This window comes from Emys orbicularis, chromosome 9, assembly GCF_028017835.1.
Source record: "Emys orbicularis isolate rEmyOrb1 chromosome 9, rEmyOrb1.hap1, whole genome shotgun sequence".
NCBI lineage: Eukaryota > Metazoa > Chordata > Testudines > Emydidae > Emys > Emys orbicularis.
In genome coordinates, this window is record NC_088691.1 from 82,967,048 (window position 1) to 82,989,028 (window position 21,981).

The 21,981-nt window shown below is 42.8% G+C and overlaps 1 protein-coding gene across 1 annotated transcript in view; it reads left to right on the plus strand.

The window, feature by feature from the left end:
* LEKR1 (leucine, glutamate and lysine rich 1) overlaps positions 1 to 21,981 on the plus strand; it is a 116,675-nt gene that overhangs the window by 68,089 nt on the left and 26,605 nt on the right. Inside the window, exon 7 of the mRNA XM_065411426.1 lies at positions 13,082 to 13,163. Coding sequence (XP_065267498.1) covers positions 13,082 to 13,163 — 82 coding nt within the window. The remainder of the gene's footprint in view (positions 1 to 13,081; positions 13,164 to 21,981) is intronic.

The window sequence follows — 21,981 nt, forward strand, 5'->3', positions numbered from 1 at the left end:
GTCTCCGCCGCCCATTGGAATTCTGGGTTGAGATCCCAATGCCTGAATGATGCAAAACAGTGTCGCGGGGGGTTGTGGGTACATGTCGTCAGGCCCCTCCCCCTCCGTCAGAGCAATGGCAGACAATCGATTCGCGCCTTTTTACCTGGGTTACCTGTGCAGACAACATACCACGCCAAGCATGGAGCCCGCTCTGCTCAGCTCACCGTCACCATATGTCCTCTGGGTGCCGGCAGACGTGGTACTGCATTGCTACACAGCAGCAGCTAATTGCCTTTTGGCAGTAGACGGTGCAGTATGACTGGTAGCCTTCATCGGCGATCTGGGTGCTGGCAGACATGGGACTGGCAGACGTGGGGCTGCATTGCACACAGCAGCAGCCCCTTGCCTTTTGGCAGTAGATGGTGTATTAAGACGGATATCCATCGTTGTCATGTTGCATGTCAATCATGGGCACCTGGGCAGACATGCTCAGTCCTATCGAACTGTCTTGACGATGATGGCTATCAGTCTTAGTACACTATTTTCTGCCAAGCGCCCAGTATTTTCTGCCAAGCACCCAGAAGATGCCGAGGGCTATCAGTCATGCTGCACCGTCGTCTGCCAGCTTAAGATGTAAAAAATAGATTTGTTCTGTATTCATTTGCTTCCCCCTCCCTCCGTGAAATCAACGGCCTGCTAAACCCAGGATTGAGTTCAATCTTTGGGGGGGGCATTCTGTGTGACAGTTGTTTGTGTTTCTCCCTGATGCACAGCCACCTTTGTTGATTTTAATTCCCTGTACCTGTACGCAATGTCGTCACTCGCCCCTCCCTCCGTCCGTCAGGTACTAGTTTCGCGCCTTTTTTCAGACCAGACACCATAGCACTGGGATCATGGAGCCCGCTCAGATCACCGCGGCAATTATGAGTACTATGAACACCACGCGCATTGTCCTGGAGTATATGCAGAGCCAGGACATGCCAAAGCAAAACCAGGACCAGCCGATGAGGCGATTGCAGCGCGGCGACGAGAGTGATGAGGAAATTGACATGGACATAGACCTCTCACAAGGCACAGGCCCCAGCAATGTGCAAATCATGGTGTTACTGGGGCAGGTTCATGCCGTGGAATGCCGATTCTGGGCCCGGGAAACAAGCACAGACTGGTGGGACCGCATCGTGTTGCAGGTGTGGGACGATTCCCAGTGGCTGCGAAACTTTCGCATGCGTAAGGGCACTTTCATGGAACTTTGTGACTTGCTTTCCCCTGCCCTGAAGCGCCAGAATACCAGGATGAGAGCAGCCCTCACAGTTGAGAAGCGAGTGGCGATAGCCCTGTGGAAGCTTGCAACGCCAGACAGCTACCGGTCAGTTGGGAATCAATTTGGAGTGGGCAAATCTACTGTGGGGGCTGCTGTGATCCAAGTTGCCAGGGCAATCAAAGACCTGCTGATATCAAGGGTAGTGACTCTGGGAAACGTGCAGGTCATAGTGGATGGCTTTGCTGCAATGGGATTCCCAAACTGTGGTGGGGCGATAGATGGAACCCATATCCCTATCTTGTCACCGGAGCACCAAGCCACTGAGTACATAAACCGCAAGGGGTACTTTTCAATGCTGCTGCAAGCCCTGGTGGATCACAAGGGACGTTTCACCAACATCAACGTGGGATGGCCGGGAAAGGTACATGATGCTCACGTCTTCAGGCACTCTGGTCTGTTTCGAAAGCTGGAGGAAGGGACTTTCTTCCCAGACCAGAAACTAACCGTTGGGGATGTTGAAATGCCTATCATGATCCTTGGGGACCCAGCCTACCCCTTAATGCCATGGCTCATGAAGCCGTACACAGGCAGCCTGGATAGTAGTCAGGACCTGTTCAACTACAGGCTGAGCAAGTGCCGAATGGTGGTGGAATGTGCATTTGGACGTTTAAAAGCGCGCTGGCGCAGCTTACTGACTCGCTCAGACCTCAGCGAAAAGAATATCCCCATTGTTATTGCTGCCTGCTGTGCACTCCACAATATCTGTGAAAGTAAGGAGGAGACATTTATGGCGGGGTGGGAGGTTGAGGCAAATCGCCTAGCCGCAGATTACGCGCAGCCAGACACCAGGGCGGTTAGAAGAGCACAGCAGGGCGCGGTGCGCATCAGAGAAGCTTTGAAAACGAGTTTTGTGACTGGCCAGGCTACGGTGTGAAACTTCTGTTTGTTTCTCCTTGATGAACCCTCCGCCCCCCCCACCCGGTTCACTCTACTTCCCTGTAAACCAACCACCCCCCCTCGAGCACCGCTTGCAGAGGCAGTAAAGTCATTGTTACTTCACATTCATGCATTCTTTATTAATTCATCACACAGCTAGGGGGATAATTGCCAAGGTTGCCCGGGATGGGTGGGGGAGGAGGGAAGGAAAAGGACACACTGTAGTTTAAAACTTTAACGCTTATTGAAGGCCAGCCTTCTGATGCTTGGGCAATCATCTGGGGTGGAGTGACTGGGTGGCCGGAGGCCCCCCCCACTGTGTTCTTGGGCGTCTGGGTGAGGAGGCTATGGAACTTGGGGAGGAGGGCTGTTGGTTACACAGGGGCTGTAGCGGCAGTCTCTGCTCCTGCTGCCTTTCCTGCAGCTCAACCATACGCTGGAGCATATCAGTTTGATGCTCCAGCAGCCGGAGCATTGACTCTTGCCTTCTGTCTGCAAGCTGACGCCACCTATCATCTTCAGCCCGCCACTTTCTCTGTTCATCCCGCGATTCAGCCCGCCACCTCTCCTCTCGTTCATATTGTGCTTTTCTGTAGTCTGACAATGACTGCCTCCACTCATTCTGCTGTGCTCTGTCAGCGTGGGAGGACATCTGGAGCTCCGTGAACATATCATCCCGAGTCCGCCGTTTTCTCCTTCTAATCTTCACTAGCCTCTGTGAAGGAGAAACATTTGCAGCTGGTGGAGGAGAAGGGAGAGATGGTTAAAAAAGACACATTTTAAAGAACAATGGGTACACTCTTTCACGTTAAATTTTGCTGTTCACATTACACAGCACATGTACTTTCGTTACAAGGTCGCATTTTTCCTCTTATATTGAGGGCCTGCCGGTTTGGTGTGAGAGATCACTCACACAGTGCCAGGCAACAGATTTTGGCTTGCAGGCAGCCATGGTAAGCCACAGTCTTTTGGCTTTTTTAACCTTCTTAACATGTGGGAATGGTTTCAAACAGTAGCGCCCTCATTTCCCATACCAAACACCTGTTGGGTTGGCCATTTAAAATGGGTTTGCAATGTAAAAGGAGGGGCTGCAGTTTCCGGGTTAACATGCAGCACAAACCCAACTAACCCCCCTCCCCACCCCCACCCCCAATTCTCGGGGATGATCACTTCACCCCTCCCCCCCACCGCGTGGCTAACAGCGGGGAACATTTCTGTTCAACAGAGCAGGAACGGGCACCTCTGAATGTCCCCTTAATAAAATCGCCCCATTTCAACCAGGTGACCATGAATGATATCACTCTCCTGAGGATAACAAAGAGCGATAAGGAATGGATGTTGTCTGCATGCCAGCAAACACCGGCACCATACGCTGCCATGCTTTGTTATGCAATGATTCCAGACTACGTGCTACTGGCCTGGCGTGGTAAAGTGTCCTACCATGGCGGACGGGATAAGGCAGCCCTCCCCAGAAACCTTTTGCAAAGGCTTTGGGAGTACATGAAGGAGAGCTTTCTGGAGATGTCCCTGGAGGATTTCCACTCCATCCCCATACACGTTAACAGACTTTTCCAGTAGCTGTACTGGCCGCGATTGCCAGGGCAAATTAATCATTAAACACGCTTGCTTTTAAACCATGTGTAATATTTACAAAGGTACACTCACCAGAGGTCCCCTGTGTGCCCTCAGGGTCTGGGAGCATGCCTTGGGTGAGTTCGGGGGTTACTGGTTCCAGGTCCAGGGTGATAAACATATCCTGGCTGTTGGGGAAACCGGTTTCTCCGCTTCCTTGCTGCTGTGAGCTATCTACATTATCTTCATCCTCATCTTCCTCGTACCCCGAACCCGCTTCCCTGTGTGTTTCTCCATTGAAGGAGTCAAAGCACACGGTTGGGGTAGTGGTGGCTGCACCCCCTAGCATGGCATGCAGCTCCGCGTACAAGCGGCATGTTTGCGGCTCTGCCCCGGACCTTCCGTTTGCCTCTCTGGCTTTGTGGTAGGCTTGCCTTAGCTCCTTAATTTTCACACGGCACTGCTGTGCATCTCTGTTATGGCCTCTGTCCTTCATGGCCTTGGAGACCTTTTCTAATATTTTGCCATTTCGTTTACTGCTACGGAGTTCAGCTAGCACTGATTCATCTCCCCATATGGCGAGCAGATCCCGTACCTCCCGTTCCGTCCATGATGGAGCTCTTTTGCGATCCTGGGACTCCATCACGGTTACCTGTGCTGATGAGCTCTGCGTGGTCACCTGTGCTCTCCACACTGGGCAAAGAGGAAATGAAATTCAAACGTTCGCGGGGCTTTTCCTGTCTACCTGGTCAGTGCATCTGAGTTGAGAGTGCTGTCCAGAGCAGTCACAATGAAGCAGTGTGGGATAGCTCCCGGAGGCCAATAACGTCGAATTCCGTTCACACTACCCCAATTCCGACCCGCTAAGGCCGATTTTATCGCTAATCCCCTCGTCAGAGGTGGAGTAAAGAAACCGGTTTAAAGGGCTCTTTAAGTCGAAAAAAGGGACTTAGCCGTGTGAACGTGTCCAGGCTTAATTCGATTTAACGCTGCTAAATTCGACCTAAACTCGTAGTGTAGACCAGGCCTGTCACCCTGGGCTATGTATTTCGGAGATATTGGGTTAGACAGAGATTTGGTTATGGAAGGATGATCCCTTCTTCACTTGATCTTCAAGAAAAGCAGGAGTTCCTGTGAAAGAGTATATTTACTCTAACATGTTTCATTTTTGTGGCTTGAACAGTGGAGAGAAAATACCTCTTCTAAGAAAGGGGAGAGCAGAAGCTCTATTTTCTTTCACTACCTATTACAACCTGCCTATTCATGATTGGCTAGGAAGACTGAAGATAAGAGGCTCTGTAAAAACAACTTTTCCTTACCTCCCAGTGAGTTCAGGTTTGGATTTTGAGAGACCAGAAATTTGGACAAAACGAGTCAGTCTTAATTATCAAGAGTAATCATAATATCAAACATATTATGAGCTCCTTACTCATGTGGGTGAGCAATTACTCATGCAAGTAGTCCCACTGGCTTCAGTGGAATTTCTTGTGTAACTATCACCACTGGGCTCACAATCTGGCCATTAGTGAAAAGGGGATGGAGCTAGGATTTTGGTAATGATTAAGAAAATGTCTGTTAACAGGTATTTAATACATTTTTAAATCAGATTTGGATCTAACTTAGAGTGTAAATACAGTGTTTCTCTCTTAAATCAATAAATTACTCTGGATTTGTATAACAGTTCAGAATCGGGACCTTGTGTGTTTCTCCACATCCTATATATAATTCACCTTAAAGTATGTGGTGCAGGAAAAGTTAAGTAAAATATAAATATTCTTGAAGGGATGTGCACATTATATTTTGGGATTTTGTGTGTTTCTCTGGTCTCCTGAAAAACCCAAAGTTGCATAAATTGTTGTAAGTCTGACTGCATAATATACATATACATATCCCTTTTCTATCTCCCACCTCCTCCACTGGCTAATCTTTTTAAATAAATACTCTTCAGAAGGGTCTATCAAGTCTTTAGATGTATATCCCCATCTGCTCCAGCATTGCAATTCTAAGAAAATCTAAATATTGTTACCCCTTTTGCCCCCAAGTGATTGGCCAATATTCAGGGACTTGCAGGTTGTTTACTTTAGGAAGATAAATTGATGATGGGCTCAGGTATTTCTTTGATGCAATCCTGTTTTTTACAAAGAATGTACAAAGTCCCGATCCCCTGAACACAGTAGGAATGAAACAACAGGAGGCAGTTTCCTTGCTTAATATTCCAAGCCTCTTTTTTTCCAGCCTGCACTCTACTCAACAAGTTCTCTCTCAGCTGTCCGTTGGGATCATGCTACAAGTACTTCTCTGGCTGTCTTCGTTTTCTGCTGCCTTTTCTGTTTGCTTCTGTGATGCTGCATTCATCCCCTAGTGAAATCCCTCCACCCACATATCTTAGTGCATCAGACTTTTAATCTGAGGGTCCAGGGTTCAAGTCCCTGGTCAGGCAGTGAGGCTTGCCCCTTTTGCATGCCCCAGAAGCTTAAAAAAGTGTCTCTTCAGAGCCCTCCTTGACACATAAGTCACATTCAAGGCTGGTCAGGAGCTAAGCAATGTTTTGGTTGGTGGCTCCTATTGTTTCAGCTATCTTGCTCTAAAATGGAGCTTAACTGCTTTTTAGGGCTATTGTGAATGAAAGATCGCAATTATGCCCATGAGGTTCAACAAGGTTTCACCTAACTCCAGCATAACAACATTATCTCAATCTTGTCTAAGATAATACAAAATATGTTAAATTAATCTTAAAGCATACTTGTTTTCAAATAGATGTGAATCAAGCCTGTGAGAGAGAGTGCTGACTAAAATGAAATTAATTATATAAGTGGCAGTATTACCATTACAGCAGGGATCGGCAACCTTTGGCATGCGGCCCGTCAGGGAAATCCACTGACAGGCCGGGATGGTTTGTTTACCTGTAGTGTCCGCAGGTTCGGCCGATCGCAGCTCCCCCTGGCCACAGATTGCCGTTCCAGGCCAATGGGGGCTGCAGGAAGCAGCGGCCAGCACATTCTTCGGCCCGTGCTGCTTCCCGCAGCCCCCAGTGGCCTGGAACAGGGAATCGCGGCCAGTGGGCGCCGCGATCGACTGAACCTGTGGACGTTGCAGGAAAACAAACTGGCCCGGCCCGCGAGCGGATTTCACTGACAGGCCGCGTGCCAAAGGTTGCCCATCCCTTCATTACAGTTTTATGAATACATTGCTGAAATGAAAGCATCTTAATCTGTGATTGAAATAGCTGCGTATTCATCAAAGAACTTCCTTGTATTATCAGTCTTTTATTATATTTGACAAGGAGAGTTCACTGTAAAGAAGAGTGTATTGCTGGAGTGTTCATTTTAATGTTCTAAATAAAGTTTTACTTATATGTAGGTCAAAGAGCTTGTTACATGAAGCTCCCACACAAAAAAAAGCCAAGTAGCCAAACAAACAAAACTAACAACAACAACAACAACAAAAACCAACACAGCATTAAAAGGACTGTCTCTCCAGCCATGTAACAATAACACTAAGCATTACCAAACATGAACTATTCTCTACAGCCTTATTTAGGATCTCTTGAAGAATACACTTTTTCCAGTTTGATGATTTGAATGAAGTGTCTAAAATCCTCCTAGCTCCTGGAAGGCACATAGGAAGGAGGGCATATAACGTGTTGCTAGGACAAGTTAGTATCTCTTTGGGTGAGGTATGTGGCTAAGATAAGATGGATAAATAAAACAAAAAAATATTGACATGGTTTTAGGTTGAAACCTGCCAGAATTGAAAGTAGTTTAAGATGTGATCTCAAGCTATGTTTGGAATTCACATTGCAAAGTGGAAAAGCCAGTTGATTGTTTTAGTTGCCTGTGGCTTATAGCAATGTTTATTTTCATTGCTGCATGAAATTTTTACTTTATTTGATTACACCATTTATGTATCTAGCATTTTCCTTTGCCCAGCAATTTTTCAGCATGAGTTACCTTTTGTCTTACCATCCTCCTTTGTACTTTCCTCAGTTTTATGGCAATTTAACATGTCCTTCAACTTCATGTGAAGCTGTATTTAGTTGTGGAAACCCTGCAAAACCCTCTGCTGCAGAACTTCTGTTGGCTCCAACAGGACTTTCAGGATCTGGTCCTCTAATTGAATCTGTGTATCAGAGGCGGATTAAGGATTCCTGGGGCCCTTGGCCAGAGCAAGTGGGGGGCCCCTCCCCACCCCTTCCGCCTGCGGTTCCGCCCCTGTTCTGTCCCTTCCGCCTGCGTCCCTGCCCACAGCCCCGTCCTGTTCTGCCCCTTCCTCCCATTCCACCTTGCCGCTGCAGCCCTGCAACCCATTTGCTCCTTTCCCCACCCCCACTGCAGCCCCAAGACAGGAGAAGCTCTGTCCCCCCGCCATGGCCCTGGGGCCTCAGCAGGGAGTGAGAGCTCCTCTAGCCCTGAGGCCGTGGCAGGGAGCGAGAGCTCTTCCAGTCCTGGGGCCACAGCTGAGGTCCGGGCCCTGGGGCTTCCTCTCTGCCCTGGGCTTCTGCGGGGACTAGGGGCAGAGCACTGGGGATTCTCCCGCCTGCCCTGCCTCGCCTGGTGCTTCTGCCAGGGACTGGCCCCTGGGCACGGGCCCCATTGGCCCACTGGATAATCCACCATTGGTGTATGTATTTATGAACACTCTTAACCAGTGCTCTTAGTGCTGTACAATCATTATAAAAACATCTTGAAACAAATTGAGTAAAAAAAAAAAAAAAAAAAAGAGCTCTCAAGCTACTGGTACTGAATAACCTTTATACCCTTCCTTTCCCTTCACTCCAAAACTGTGTTCTGCAGCCCCACTTCCTCGCATGAGAGAATAGATCATAACAGCTATGCAGATTCACAATTCCCAGAAACCTTCCAGAATCACAGAAATCTTTAAATGACTGCCAAAAATCAAATGACTATGAAATGCTATCCTATTAGCAGCTGTCCCCATATGAAGAGAGGCTACGGGCTCTTTATTTTGCCTAGCTCATCTAAAATAATTTGATCCTTACTTAATCTCTATGGAAAAAGCAGTCACATCAGAGTAGAACTCGCTGTGGTAAATTCTGGATTGTTGCCATGTGTTCCGCCTTACATCTGCTTGGTGTTTAAAGCCAACATTTCCTTTTTTTTTATTCTGTAGGCATTCAAGGCCATTTACTTCATAATCCAATGTCATTCTGAATGACAGGAAATTAAAGCTGAGTAATGTAGCTTTGGAGGACTGTACAGAACAACACATTGTTGAGGAATGCCCACTTGGAGAAATTGAAGTAACTGTATAGTGCAGGTGGTCTTATCTAGCCTTGATTTACTTGGCCGCAACTTCCTGTCCTTAGAAAAGTCATGGATACTGAGCGTTGGAAAACAAAGGTCATGGCGTTAGTCATTACCTACTGTACAGTTTTGTAAAACAGATAACATAATTTGGGTAACCCAGCCATGTTTTGTCATGGCAATTTTAAAAACAGCCGTGAGGAAGTTATGACAGAAACATAGTTTTAAAATAAACAAATGTCAGTCATTGATTTGTATCCCAAACCACCAGGACTCTTCCAGTTTTTGTGTCATCTGCTAAGATAACTAGATCAGTTTTTAACATAATTTTTGCCATGCTGGAATACATCTTTGTTAAATTAACCACATCTTAGCTAAATTATCCCGCTACAACTTCAAATTTAAAAGTAAATTTGCCTCCTTTTATCATTGGGAATTAAAGCTTTTCTGTTGCTGCAGTGTTGTCCTTAAGGGTATGTCTTTACTGCAGAGTTAGCCTGGGTGATTGGCACCTGGGTTGGCCTAGGTGGGGTGTGAGCAATCCCGCTGCAAAGTCCTGTCCGAGTTATTGTGTCCTCATTGGTGTGGCACTCCCCTCTGTGTGTCGCGAAGCCTTCTGGGGACACATCCCATGGTTCTGTGTTCACAGCAGAGAATGGGAAGAAAGGCTATCAGCAGCCACTGCATGCTTATAAAAGTTAACAGATTTAACTCCTTAGGGGATCTGTGAAGTTCAGATTTTCCATCCATGACTTGTAGCGATCATTTGTCTATATGCATCGAATCATATTTATTAAAAAGAAGTTAACATTTCTGAAGATCTGCTTACCTTCTCTTAATCATTTTTATTATTGTGAACTTCGGTTTATAAAGATCCGAATAGAAATCGTTTCAATTTCAAAAGATTTACTGTCTCGAGAAGGGCTACAAGCACTGCCAAAATTAATTCAGCAACATACATCACGTATTATATCAGAGGTACATATGCACAGTGGCAATGGAATTTTATATGGTGTGAATTTTTATTACTGTCCATTTCTAATTCAGTGGCAGGCAGACACATATTGGGAAGATGTTTCTACAGTTAGTTTCTACAGTTAGTTCTACCTTAATTATATTGAGCCTGATCCAGCTCCAAATTAAGTCAATGGGAAGACTTCATCCTAAAGAAGCTTTTTATTATTTCTGATAGTTTAAGGAGATCTCTCTCTAATACTTTGTATTATTCCTTAAGATGTGCTAACAAAGCTAGTATTAAATGTTTCTGCTCTGAGCTTTCAATAGTTACCCTTAGTATTGGAAAGCCAACTTAATAAAAATGAGTAGATATTTCAGTCAATAAGGGCATGCTGTTAGCCAGACAGAAAAAGGGGGTCACGTTCTCCTATCAGAAAATGATCCTGATAGGATTTACCCACTAAGGAATATTCAGTGTTATCTTTTAATAGCACAGTATTTTAAAAAAACTAGGATTTTAAAACTCGACTGAGCAAACCACTGGGTGTGTGGGTTGATCACAGAATGAATATAAGTCAATGTGACGCAGCTATGAAAAAGGCAAATGCCTAGGATTTATTAGGTGAAGCATTTCCACTAGAGATTGAGAAATATTTATGCCATTGTACAAAGCATTGGGAAGACCTCATTTGGAATACTGTGTACAGTTCTGGTCACCCATGTTCAAGAAAGATGAATTTAAACTGGAACAGATGCAGAGAAGAACTACTAGGGTGATCAGGGGACTGGAGGGCTTATCTTATGAACTGGAAGAGTTTGGCTTGTTTAGCCTAGCAAAAAAGGGGATATGATTGCTGTCTATTAATATATAGGGGTTAAATACAAGGGAGGGTGAAAAGCTATTTAAGCTAGAGGACAGTGTTAGCACAAGAGCAAATGGATAGAAACTGGTGGTGAGCAAATTCAGGCTGGAAATTAGAGGACGGTTTCTAACCATCAGAGGGGTGAGGTTCTGGAAAGCCACTCAATAAGAGTTGTGGGGGCAAATAATTAGTTTTAAGAAAGACCTGAACAAATTTATGAGTGCGATTGTATGATGGGATTGCTTGTGATGGTAGGAGGTGGGGCTCAACAGCCCTGGGGCTCACTTCCGGTTAATGTTGTATGTGCCTTAAAAGCTAATGCTTCAGGTTTCAGCTGGGACCAGCCAGGGGTCAGGAACGGGTTTCATTTCCTCCCCCCCCCCCCTCGGTATTCTGTTTTGGTTTGTTTATCTCCTTCCTCAGCAGTATCAGGGATGACCATGGCCAGAGATGGAACATTGGGGCCGGTGGGTCATGGCTCTGAGGTGCCACTGAGCATTCTTTCTCTCAAGTGCCTTTTGACTGGTTCTTGCTCACATGCTCAGGGTCTAACTGATCCCCATATGTGGGGTCAGGAAGGAATTTCCCCCCAAACCAGATTGGTACTGACCTTGGGAGTTTTTCACCTTCCTTTGCAATGTGTGGGAATGAGTTACTTGCCAGGATAATCTGGATATATCTCACTTAATCATTTTCCTGCCTATGCAGGAGCCTTGGGCACTGGTGCATCTTGGCCCCTCTCATTCTCTGCCTGTGGCACGTAATAGTCTAGTCTCCTGTGGACTGTAATACTTTGGTCTGATTTTGGTTGTTGGGTTTAGTGTGTGGGTGGTGGAGGTGGGATGGCAGCCTGTGATGTACAGGAGGTCAGATTAGATAATGTGCTGGTCTCTTCTTGCCTTAAAATTGATGACAACAAAATGTACTGCAGGGAACCAGACCTGCACTAACAGGGGATGGACTAGGTGAGGTCACAGGTGTCTTCCATCACTTAATTTTGTGAGTTTTTTTGGTATAAAGAAGCTATATGAAACAAGTAAGACTTAGCAGAATCTGTACTGCTACTGCATTTTAGTTAAGGTATTTCTAAAGTGGAAGAAGCTAGAATTAACCTTATGGCTCAGAGGGAACATGTTGGACTGTCTGTTGGGAAAAGGGAAAAATCTGATTTCTTAGGCCTGGTCTACACTGGGGGGGGGATCGATCTAAGTTACAAAACTTCAGCTACATGAATAATGTAGCTGAGGTCAACGTACTTAGATCTACTTACTGCGGTGTCTTCACTGTGGTAAGTCGACTGCTGACACTCCCCCGTCAACTCCGCCTGCGCCTCTCGCTCTGGTGGAGTATGGGAGTCGACAGGAAAGCGCTCGGCGGTCGATTTATCATGTCTTCACTAGACGCGATAAATCAACCCCTGCTGGATTGATCGCTCCGGAGGTAAGTGTAGACATGTCCTTAGTGAGCTACTGAAGCTGATCGATGTTGTGGCTTTGGGGATAACATTTAGCTGAGAGAAAATGTGAAATAAAAACAAATGTGGATAATTTCTGATCCTTCTAGTTGTAAAGTGCATTTCATACTTATCCTTCTGATTTCTGGGCCAAATTTTGCTCTCAGTTGCATGTGTAACCAAGAGCAGAATTTTGATCAGTACATCTACAGTTTAAAGCTTTTTTGCATTCACATCAATTGAATTGAATATATTGCCCTGTGAAATAAAAAAAAAATCTAATGTAAAGTCAAGTTCTTGATATTTTGGATTCAGTTTTTTAATTCATTCAGTCTTTGCTAGAACAGGAATAAAAATAAGTCTTTCTAAATTTGAGTACATGGCACTGCTGCACAAATCTAACTGTTCCAATAAATCGACTTTGTTTTTCATAGGAAAACCCAAGCATATATAATTTTCTATTGTTTATCAGCAATGACAAATCAACAAAAATAAGTCATAAAATGATGATCTTTCTTGAGGAAGGTAGATACTTTGCATTATTCATTACTGAGGATTATTGGAAGCCTAGTTTATAATTAAAGTAAAGTGTATAATTAGAAACTATCAATTTACTTATCACAGAAACTTTTGATAAATCAATTAATTTTACTGGGTTACCTGGTTGTTGGCTTTTTGTTTGTTTTTGTTTTTCTATAAAGAGCAGCTACATAAGGCAAATATAACACACTATATTATGCAAATGATGAGCATACAAATACAGAAATAAAAACAGATATATTTGTTGTTTCAGATTTAACAAATCAAGTAGAGACAATTGGACTCAAGTTTCAGAAAGCAACAGCTGAAATGGGCCACTACAAAAAACTACTCATGTAAGATATTTTATTTTATTTATTTAAGGCCTAGTTTTGCTGCCACTTTGTACTCAAAACTGCTCTTCACCCCGTGCTTAACTTTAAGCATGTGAATAGTCTGAAGCCAATAGGTCTTTTTAAAGCATTCAATCTCATCTCCATTCTGGTCCAGATGCAAAATTATTTGCTAATATGAACCTGTACCCAGCTCAGTCCAGATGTATCCTCTGTAATGGTATACTGGAAAAGCTCTGACCACTCGCCCTTCTATGATCTAAATGGGATGATATAGATTTTTTTCTTGAATACATTTCTTATTTTTATGAAACAAATATTTGTGCTCAAGACAGTAATTTCACAAGAATAATTTGCTATCTTTCATTAACCTATGCGATGTATGTTCTCGGTGTAGTCTAGGCCTAATCGAAGATCAAGTCAAATATAAAGAATTTACTGTAGCAAAAATGAAAAGAATGAGCTTGCAGTATTGATAGATGTTATAAGTAAGCCCAGAATCAAAAATATCAAGAAGAGTAACAATTAAGTAGGTGTAAGAGCTGGAAATTTTGAAGGCTTCTGGTTGTTACGGTATTACTTCACCAATTAATAACCATGGTTAAATCTCATATTTATATTTAAAAAGAAATATGTTATTTTGCTAAATTATACCCATATTACATTCAGATTTTTAAAAATACATTTGCAAGGTTTTTTCACTGTATAGTTAACTACATTTATTAAATGTGTTTTTCATACTGAGAGCCTGCATTACCATTAAAATACTTTATTGCTAAGCTTTCTAAATATTTGTAACTAGTTATGATCAAAATCTCTGAATATAGGAATTGAAAACTAACTACATATCATAAAAGAAACCTTGTTCATATTTCAGGAAAGCCCATAAAAAAGATTGTTGATACTACTAGTTATCTCTGACTTAAATATGTGAGATGGTAATAGTTCTTTTGATTAGTGTAATCTACTAATTTATTTCTATAGAACAAAATATTTTCCATGGTTTGTAAGAAGTGCAAATATGTGTGCAAGCAATGGAAATTTTAAAAACAAAACATAATCCAAAATACATTTTGCACCAATCCTGCCCCTTTTTAAAGTCAATGGCAAAATTCCCACTAACTTAAGTGAGAGCTTGGGTCTGTCTCTACCTGTCCATGCTGCTGTGTTTTTATTTCAGAGTATTTAGCTGTACTGTTAACTGTATTTGCACTCTGTTAAATCTTAACTGGAAAAATACACATGTTCACTTTTTAATGTCATATAATGTAGCTGGATTGGTGTATCTCTTTGCTTTTACTAGAACAGATCATAGAATCATAGAATATTAGGGTTGGAAGAGACCTCATGAGGTCATCTAGTCCAATCCCCTGCTCAAAGCAGGACCAACACCAACTAAATCATCCCAGCCAGGGCTTTGTCAAGCCAGTTCTTAAAAATCTCTAAGGATGGAGATTCCACCACCTCCCTAGGTAACCCATTCCAGTGCTTCACCACCCTCCTAGTGAAACAGTGTTTCCTAATATTCAACCTAGATCTCCCCCACTGCAACTTGAGACCATTGCTTCTTGTTCTGTCATCTGCCACCCCTGAGAACAGCCGAGCTCCATCCTCTTTGGAACCCCCCTCTTCAGGTAGTTGAAGACTGCTATCAAATCCCCCCTCACTCTTCTCTTCTGCAGACCAAATAACCCCAGTTCCCACAGCCTCTCCTAGTAAGTCATGCGCCCCAGCTCCCTAATCATTTTCGTTGCCCTCTGCTGGACTCTCTCCAATTTGTCCACATCCCTTCTGTAGTGTGGGGACCAAAACTGGACACAAAACTCCAGGTATGGCCTCACCATTGCCGAATAGAGGGGAATATGGATCTGCTGGCAATACTCCTACTAATACAGCCCAATATGCCATTGGCCTTCTTGGTAACAAGGGCGCACTGCTGACTCATATCCAGCTTCTCGTTCACTGTAATCCCCAGGTCCTTTTCTGCAGAACTGCTGCTTAGCCAGTCAGTACCCAGACTGTAGCAGTGCATGGGATTCTTCCTTCCTAAGTGCAGGACTCTGCACTTGTCCTTGTTGAACCTCATCACATTTCTTTTGGCCCAATCCTCCAATTTGTCTAGGTCACTCTGGACACTATCCGTACCCTCCAGTGTATCTACCTCTCCCCCCAGCTTAGTGTCATCTGCGAACTTGCTGAGGGTGCAATTCATCCCATCATCCAGATCATTAATAAAGATGTTTAACAAAACCTGCCCCAGGACCGACCCCTGGGGCACGCCGCTTGATACCGGCTGCCAACTAGACATCGAGCTGTTGATCACTACCCGTTGAGCCCGACAATCTAGCCAGCTTTCTATCCACCTTATAGTCCATTCATCCAATCCATACTACTTTAACTTGCTGGCAAGAATACTGTGGGAGACCGTATCAAAAGCTTTGCTAAATTCAAGATGTATCATATCCACCGCTTTCCCCATATCCACAGAGCCAGTTATCTCATCATAGAAGGCAATCAGGTTGGTCAGGCATGACTTGCCCTTGGTGAATCCATGTTGACTGTTCCTGATCACCTTCCTCTCCTCCAAGTGCTTCAAAATGGATTCCTTGAGGACCTGCTCCATGATTTTTTCGGGGCCCTGAAGTGAGGCTGACCGGTCTGTAGTTCCCTGGGTTCTCATCTTCCCTTTTTAAAATATGGGCACTATATTTGCCTTTTTCCAGTCATCCGGGATCTCCCCCGATTGCCACAAATTTTCAAAGATAATGGCCAATGGCTCTACAATCACATCAGCCAACTCCCTCAGCACCCTTGGATGCATTAGATCTTGTGCATGTCCAGATTTTCTAAATAGTCCTTAACCTGTTCTTTCACCACTGAGGGCTGCTCACTTCCTCCCCATACTGTGTTGCCCAGTGCAGCAGTATGGGAGCTGACCTTGTCTGTGAAGACCGAGGCAAAAAAAGCATTGAGTACTGAAGCTTTTTCCACATCTTGTGTCACTAGGTTGCCTCCCCCGTTCAGAAAGGTCCCACATTTTCCCTGACCACCTTCTTGTTGCTAACATGCCTGTAGAAACCCTTCTTGTTACCCTTCACATCCCTTGCTAGCTGCAACTCCAATTGTGTCTTGGCCTTCCTGATTACACCCCTGCATGCTCGAGCAATATTTTTATACTCCTCCCTAGTCATCTGTCCAAATTTCCACTTCTTGTATGCTTCCTTTTTGAGTTTAAGCTCACCAAAGATTTCACCGTTAAGCCAAGCTGGTCGCCTGCCATATTTGCCATTCTTTCTGGACATCGGGATGGTTTGTTCCTGCGCCCTTAATAAGGCTTCTTTAAAATACAGCCAGCTCTTCTGGATCAGGGCTATGTTGTCCATCACATATCCTTTTACATTGTCTCAGTTTTTTTAGAACTATTGGAGCTAATGTATTTAAGGAGTAGAATACCTGAGACATCCTTTCGAAGCAAATAAATACATAAAATATAGTACAGAAGATGGGGAAGAAACATGGTGCAGAATGGTGTATGTTTCGTTGTCTAATATAAAGGCCAGTGTAAAGACCTAGCAATCTTGTCCACCTCTAGCAAAGATTCTGTCTATCCTCCACACTGGTCTTTAAGATAAGTCTATAAAATTTCCAACCTTCCTTTTTCATGGTATGGGGAAAAGAAAGTTAATTTAATCTCACCCTCCGTTTATGTTTCTAGCAATAATGACATATTTTAAAATTCTTATAATGCAACCACTTATTTGATGGGATACTATTCTCATCCTCAATAAACTAACGAAAGTCACTTGTCTGTTATCTGTCTCTCATGATTCAAAAGAGGTTTCCTCGAAACTTATTTTCCTTCTTGTAGCTTTGATTTGAAGACTCAAAAAGATGTAAATTACAAATCTCCTTTTACACCTGGAGTAGAGAGCTCTTTTTTTAAAAACGATGAACATATTGAACTATAAACAGTTACTGTGTGGAAAATACAAACTATTGTTTTGTGAGAGTGCAACTTAAAGGTTTTAAATGTAGGCATCATTCAGTCAGTGATCTGACCATTGCATTGCATGGCCATGTGACAAACTCCTATCTGAAACAGGATTGTGAGTTGATGTTAAATATCATAGTGGCTCATTCCCCTCAAGTAATGATCAATAAATGTTACTGAACAATGTTTTGTTCAATCACAAATTTATCACAAATAAATTCAGACTTTCCTTATTTAATAGTGCTATGAGCACTTAAAGCATAAGGTTGGTAGACATGGAAAAATTGAAGAGGTTTTTTAAAAAAAACTATTTTTCCTCTCAGTGTTTTGAAACAGAATGTTTAAAATTGTGATTTTTTTTTTAACATTTCATTTTTATCCTGATTTCCTAGTGAAAGATATGGGCCAAGATTTTTTTTAAAGTGGGTGCCTAAAGTTTGGCTCCTGACTCAGCATTTAGGCACCTAAATAAGTGGCTTGATTTTTCAAAAGTGTTGAGTACTCAGCACCACTTCAGTGGGAGTTAGGCAACATTATTATATTTTTTCATCATTCTCCTCAACAAAGTTACTACGTTTATCTCTCCATCCAATAGAGAAATACTGATATATACCTATTTGTGTGTATATGTATATTTGCAGAGAGAGAGAGTGCATAATAGTGGTGTGGTATAAGAGTGTTATCGGCATGAATTTGGAACATCTGCATTACTCATGAGTAGCAAAGCTGTGAAGGCTGATGCAAAGGCAATTGAAATCAATTATAGTCTTTCTGTTGAGTTAAGTGGGCCTTGATCAGGTCAGGGGTGAGTCAGTCAGATCATCTCAAACTAGTTTAAACCAAACTTCTTATCATACCATATCATAATGTATTCTCTATATGCCATATTTTATAGGAGAACTATTTCAGGAATGTTTTAGTTGATTTTTAGAATGTTTTAGTTGATTTGTATTGGTATTATTTCTTTTTCTTTTACACTGCTCAGAGGGATTCCATGAAAACCTCTAACAATAGCCTAAAATAGCTTTTTCTGTGACAGTTTTAAATTATTTTATCTTGGGATAAGAAATGATTCCATGGTCCTTTTGGGAAGCTGGAAATTTCCCTTTTCTAAGGAAATAATGTTCTCATTTCTCAGTGAGTGGGATTGAGGTAATTGAGCTAACAGCTGTAATATTTCTAAGTATAGAAAAGATGTTACTGGTCCAAGACTGAATCTTGCTTATCCAGGCCTCAGGTGGGAAACATTCTATATGACTGGGAGGAGGACACATTTCTCTGGCAGGTGGGGTTTTTTTTTTTTTTTTTTTTTTTTTTGGTTTTTTGGTTTTTTTTTTTTTTTTTTTAATGGCAGTTGTTTCCAAACATCTGAGTAGCTTCAAAGTTACGATAAGATTGGGGAAGGTTGATTAATGGACAGGCAAAGATGCGGTTAGACTCTCAGAGCTGCATGACAAATCCATGAATTGCATGGCTCTGCAGTTTGTCCAATGGATAGCATCTCCATATACGTGGCATGTGTGTGTGTAATATATGTTATAGAGGCTTAGGAAAAGCTGTGTTGAGAATCGCACCTTGGCTATGTCTACACTAGGGAGTTATACCAAAAAAAATCCTATTAATGGAAGACCTAGTGTAAACCTTACAGGTTTAGCTAACAAAGTAGGTGAGGTAATATCTTTTATTGGACCAACTTCTGTTGGTGAGAGAGACATGCTTTCGAGCCACACAGAGCTCTTTTTCAGGTCACATGGCTACAGCTACACTGCATGTGCAACCAGGGGAATTTTTTCTGGGGTGCCCATCAGTAGGAAATTTTTGCAAAATTCCCTGTGTGGACATGGATTTAAAGCAGGACTATATTCCCTCTGTTTCATACTTTAATTATTGATAGGGGTCTCTAGATCTGACCCAGGAACTTGTCATGGGACAACTGAATTTTTCATGGGAGTTTTTTAGTAAGAGATATACTAACATTTTCAGAGGAAACATTTAAAAATGCTGCTATATGTCTTAACTGAAACTGAAGCAACAATCTTCAGGCAGCCCTACCCACGCCCATCCCTGCTCTCTCTTCCTTTTGTCTCCCCAAAGGGGATGACTGGGAATGTGGAAGGCAGGGAGTGCATGGTTATATGAGGATTCGGAATATGAATGGGAGGGTTGGCCTAGCAGAGAGCCCAGTGTCTTTGTACTGAGGCATCAACACACCTAGGGCTGCTAGATATTGCTTCCTCATGTCCCAGGGGAATCCTTATTGCATCAGTGCCTCAAAACAGAGGTACCTGACTCCCCATCCCAGGCATTCCTCCACACATCCCACTCATTTGCCACTGAGACTCCTTTCCCCATCTCACACACATACCCATTTTTCTCCCCTTAATTCCTACCTTGGTTCATCTTCAACAGCACCAAAGGTGAGTGAAAATGTAGAGGGAATCTGGGGCTGAGTGGGGATGGTAGGAGAGCAGGGATGTGGGTAGAGGATCATGTCCAGGAAGAGTACTGTGGGAGGACATGGAAAGAAGGAAGGCTGTGATTGAGGAGCATGGGGAGAAACTGAGCTGTGTACAGGGAGCCAGGAGGAAGGATTCTTCACTCATTCATAGAATATCAGGGTTGGAAGGGACCTCAGGAGATCATCTAGTCCAACCCCCTGCTCAAAGCAGGACCAATCCCCAGACAGGTTTTTAACCCCAGTTCCCTAAATGGCCCCCTCAAGGATTGAACTCATAACCCTGGATTTAGTAGGCCAATGCTCAAACCACTGAGCTATCCAGTGCAGTAGTGTGTGGAGCAAGTACTCATGGAAGACTTCGGACCTTTGTAACGTGGCACAGGGACAAGAATACACATGATCAACACGATAACTGTCAGAGTTGATATAGATTTCTTATTTTAAAAAAATCCCTCAGACAAAACCATTGAATGTTAAGGTTTCTCTAGTGCACGTACCATTAACCAACCACAAAAAACAGGAAATTGCTAGTTAAATCTTACCCAACCCTTGCAACCTACAACCATGATTTTACCCTCTTCACATTTTCTCACCCACAACATAAATCTTTCCTCCCTTCAGCTCCATCTAAAACATTCAACCTTAACTCCCACCACAAACATCAACTATTGAAAAAATACATCACTACACCTTAGATCACCCAAATAGCACCACTACAAACAGTGACTTCCCAGAATGATCAACAATACTACAAACTATTTCAACTTCAAAAACAAAAAACATCCAACAAAACACACTTAAACATAACCATCACCTAAAAATCTTTCCACATTGTCTATTTCAACACAAAATATGGTTCCTAGCCACTCCATATGGTCAGAGTTAAAAGCTGTATTATTTGTGTGGAGGTGGAGGGAGGGAACCATATGCATTGTGAGCGAGGTAATGTGGAGAAGGAGAAATTATGGTTGTTGATTGCAAGGGCTGGGTAAAGACTTACCTAGTGATTTCCTGGCCTTTTTTGGAGTCATTTTGGTGATACAAGCACTTGAAAACCAGTTAAGGTTGCTCAAAAAAGCTGTTTATTTGAAGAAATATAGACGTAATGTCAATTTATTTCTTTTATGAAGACACTGAACTTGTCTGACTCTGATTCTCTGATTGTAATCTCTCCTATAAGGTGTTTATCCATAGCTACAGCCATTCAGTTGTTAATCTTTTGGCCATTGAGTTTTGAGCTTACTTTGAGTGGTACCTATTTTTCCCATCCATGCATATATATCTATATATACTTATAGTGTAGCTTGTTGGTAGTTTTAAGACTTCTTTAATCAGAATTATACATATGAAATATTAATAAAACCAAGATTGATTCTTTTTTAGATAAGCATATTCCTTATGTTTAGTGTGGGCCTCGATATCATGAAAGCAACCGAAAACTTTTAAGTTCTGATGAACTGTTGAGCTTGGTGATTTTACTGTTGACCAAGGCTATGATAGCTTTAATCTGCGATATACTGTATAATATGGGTGACTAAACTTCTATGAACAAAAGTCCTATTGACTTTTTTTTCTGTTCCCTAATAACAGAAGCCTTGTACACTAGAAGAGAAATACATTGTTTCTGATATTAAGTTAGTTGCCCATCAGAAAGCCTGGTAATCTGAAAGCCTTTCTCTTCAGTTGCCTTAACATTAAGCCATTCTCAATGCCAACAATCTTCACTGCTAAGAGAACCTTTTAATAGTAACAATATTTAGAGATATGGGGCCTAATCAAATCTAATCCTCATTGAAGCCAATGAAAAGACGCCAACTGACTTCAATGGGAGCTGCATCAAGTCCACAGTATTATACATGTCCAGAAGGCTATCTGAACTTTAATGAATCCTCACAACAGCCCTATGAGGTAAATAGTAAAATCTCAGTTTTGTAGAGTGCAAAGTTAGGTCCCAGATGTTGTGGCCTACTGAAGTTAATACATCTCTACCCTGATATAACGTGACCCGATATAACACGAATTCGGATATAACGCGGTAAAGCTGCGCTCCAGGGGGGCAGGGCTGCGCGCTCCGGCGGATCAAAGCAAGTTCGATATAACGCGGTTTCACTTATAACGCGGTAAGATTTTTTTTGGCTCCTGAGGACAGTGTTATATCGGGGTTGAGGTGTACAAGTATTGCAGAGCTAGCATTAGAAATCAGGAGTTTGTCACATTTCTTAGTGCAGTGCTCAGTTCCCTAAGCCACAAGTGAATTGAGCTGCTAATAAAATTTCAATGCACCAGTGCCCCTTTTGTTCTATCTTTTCTAGGGAAGCTGGGATAATTAGAAAATAGTACTATATAAACGACTTCTATGTGTATTTTAATAA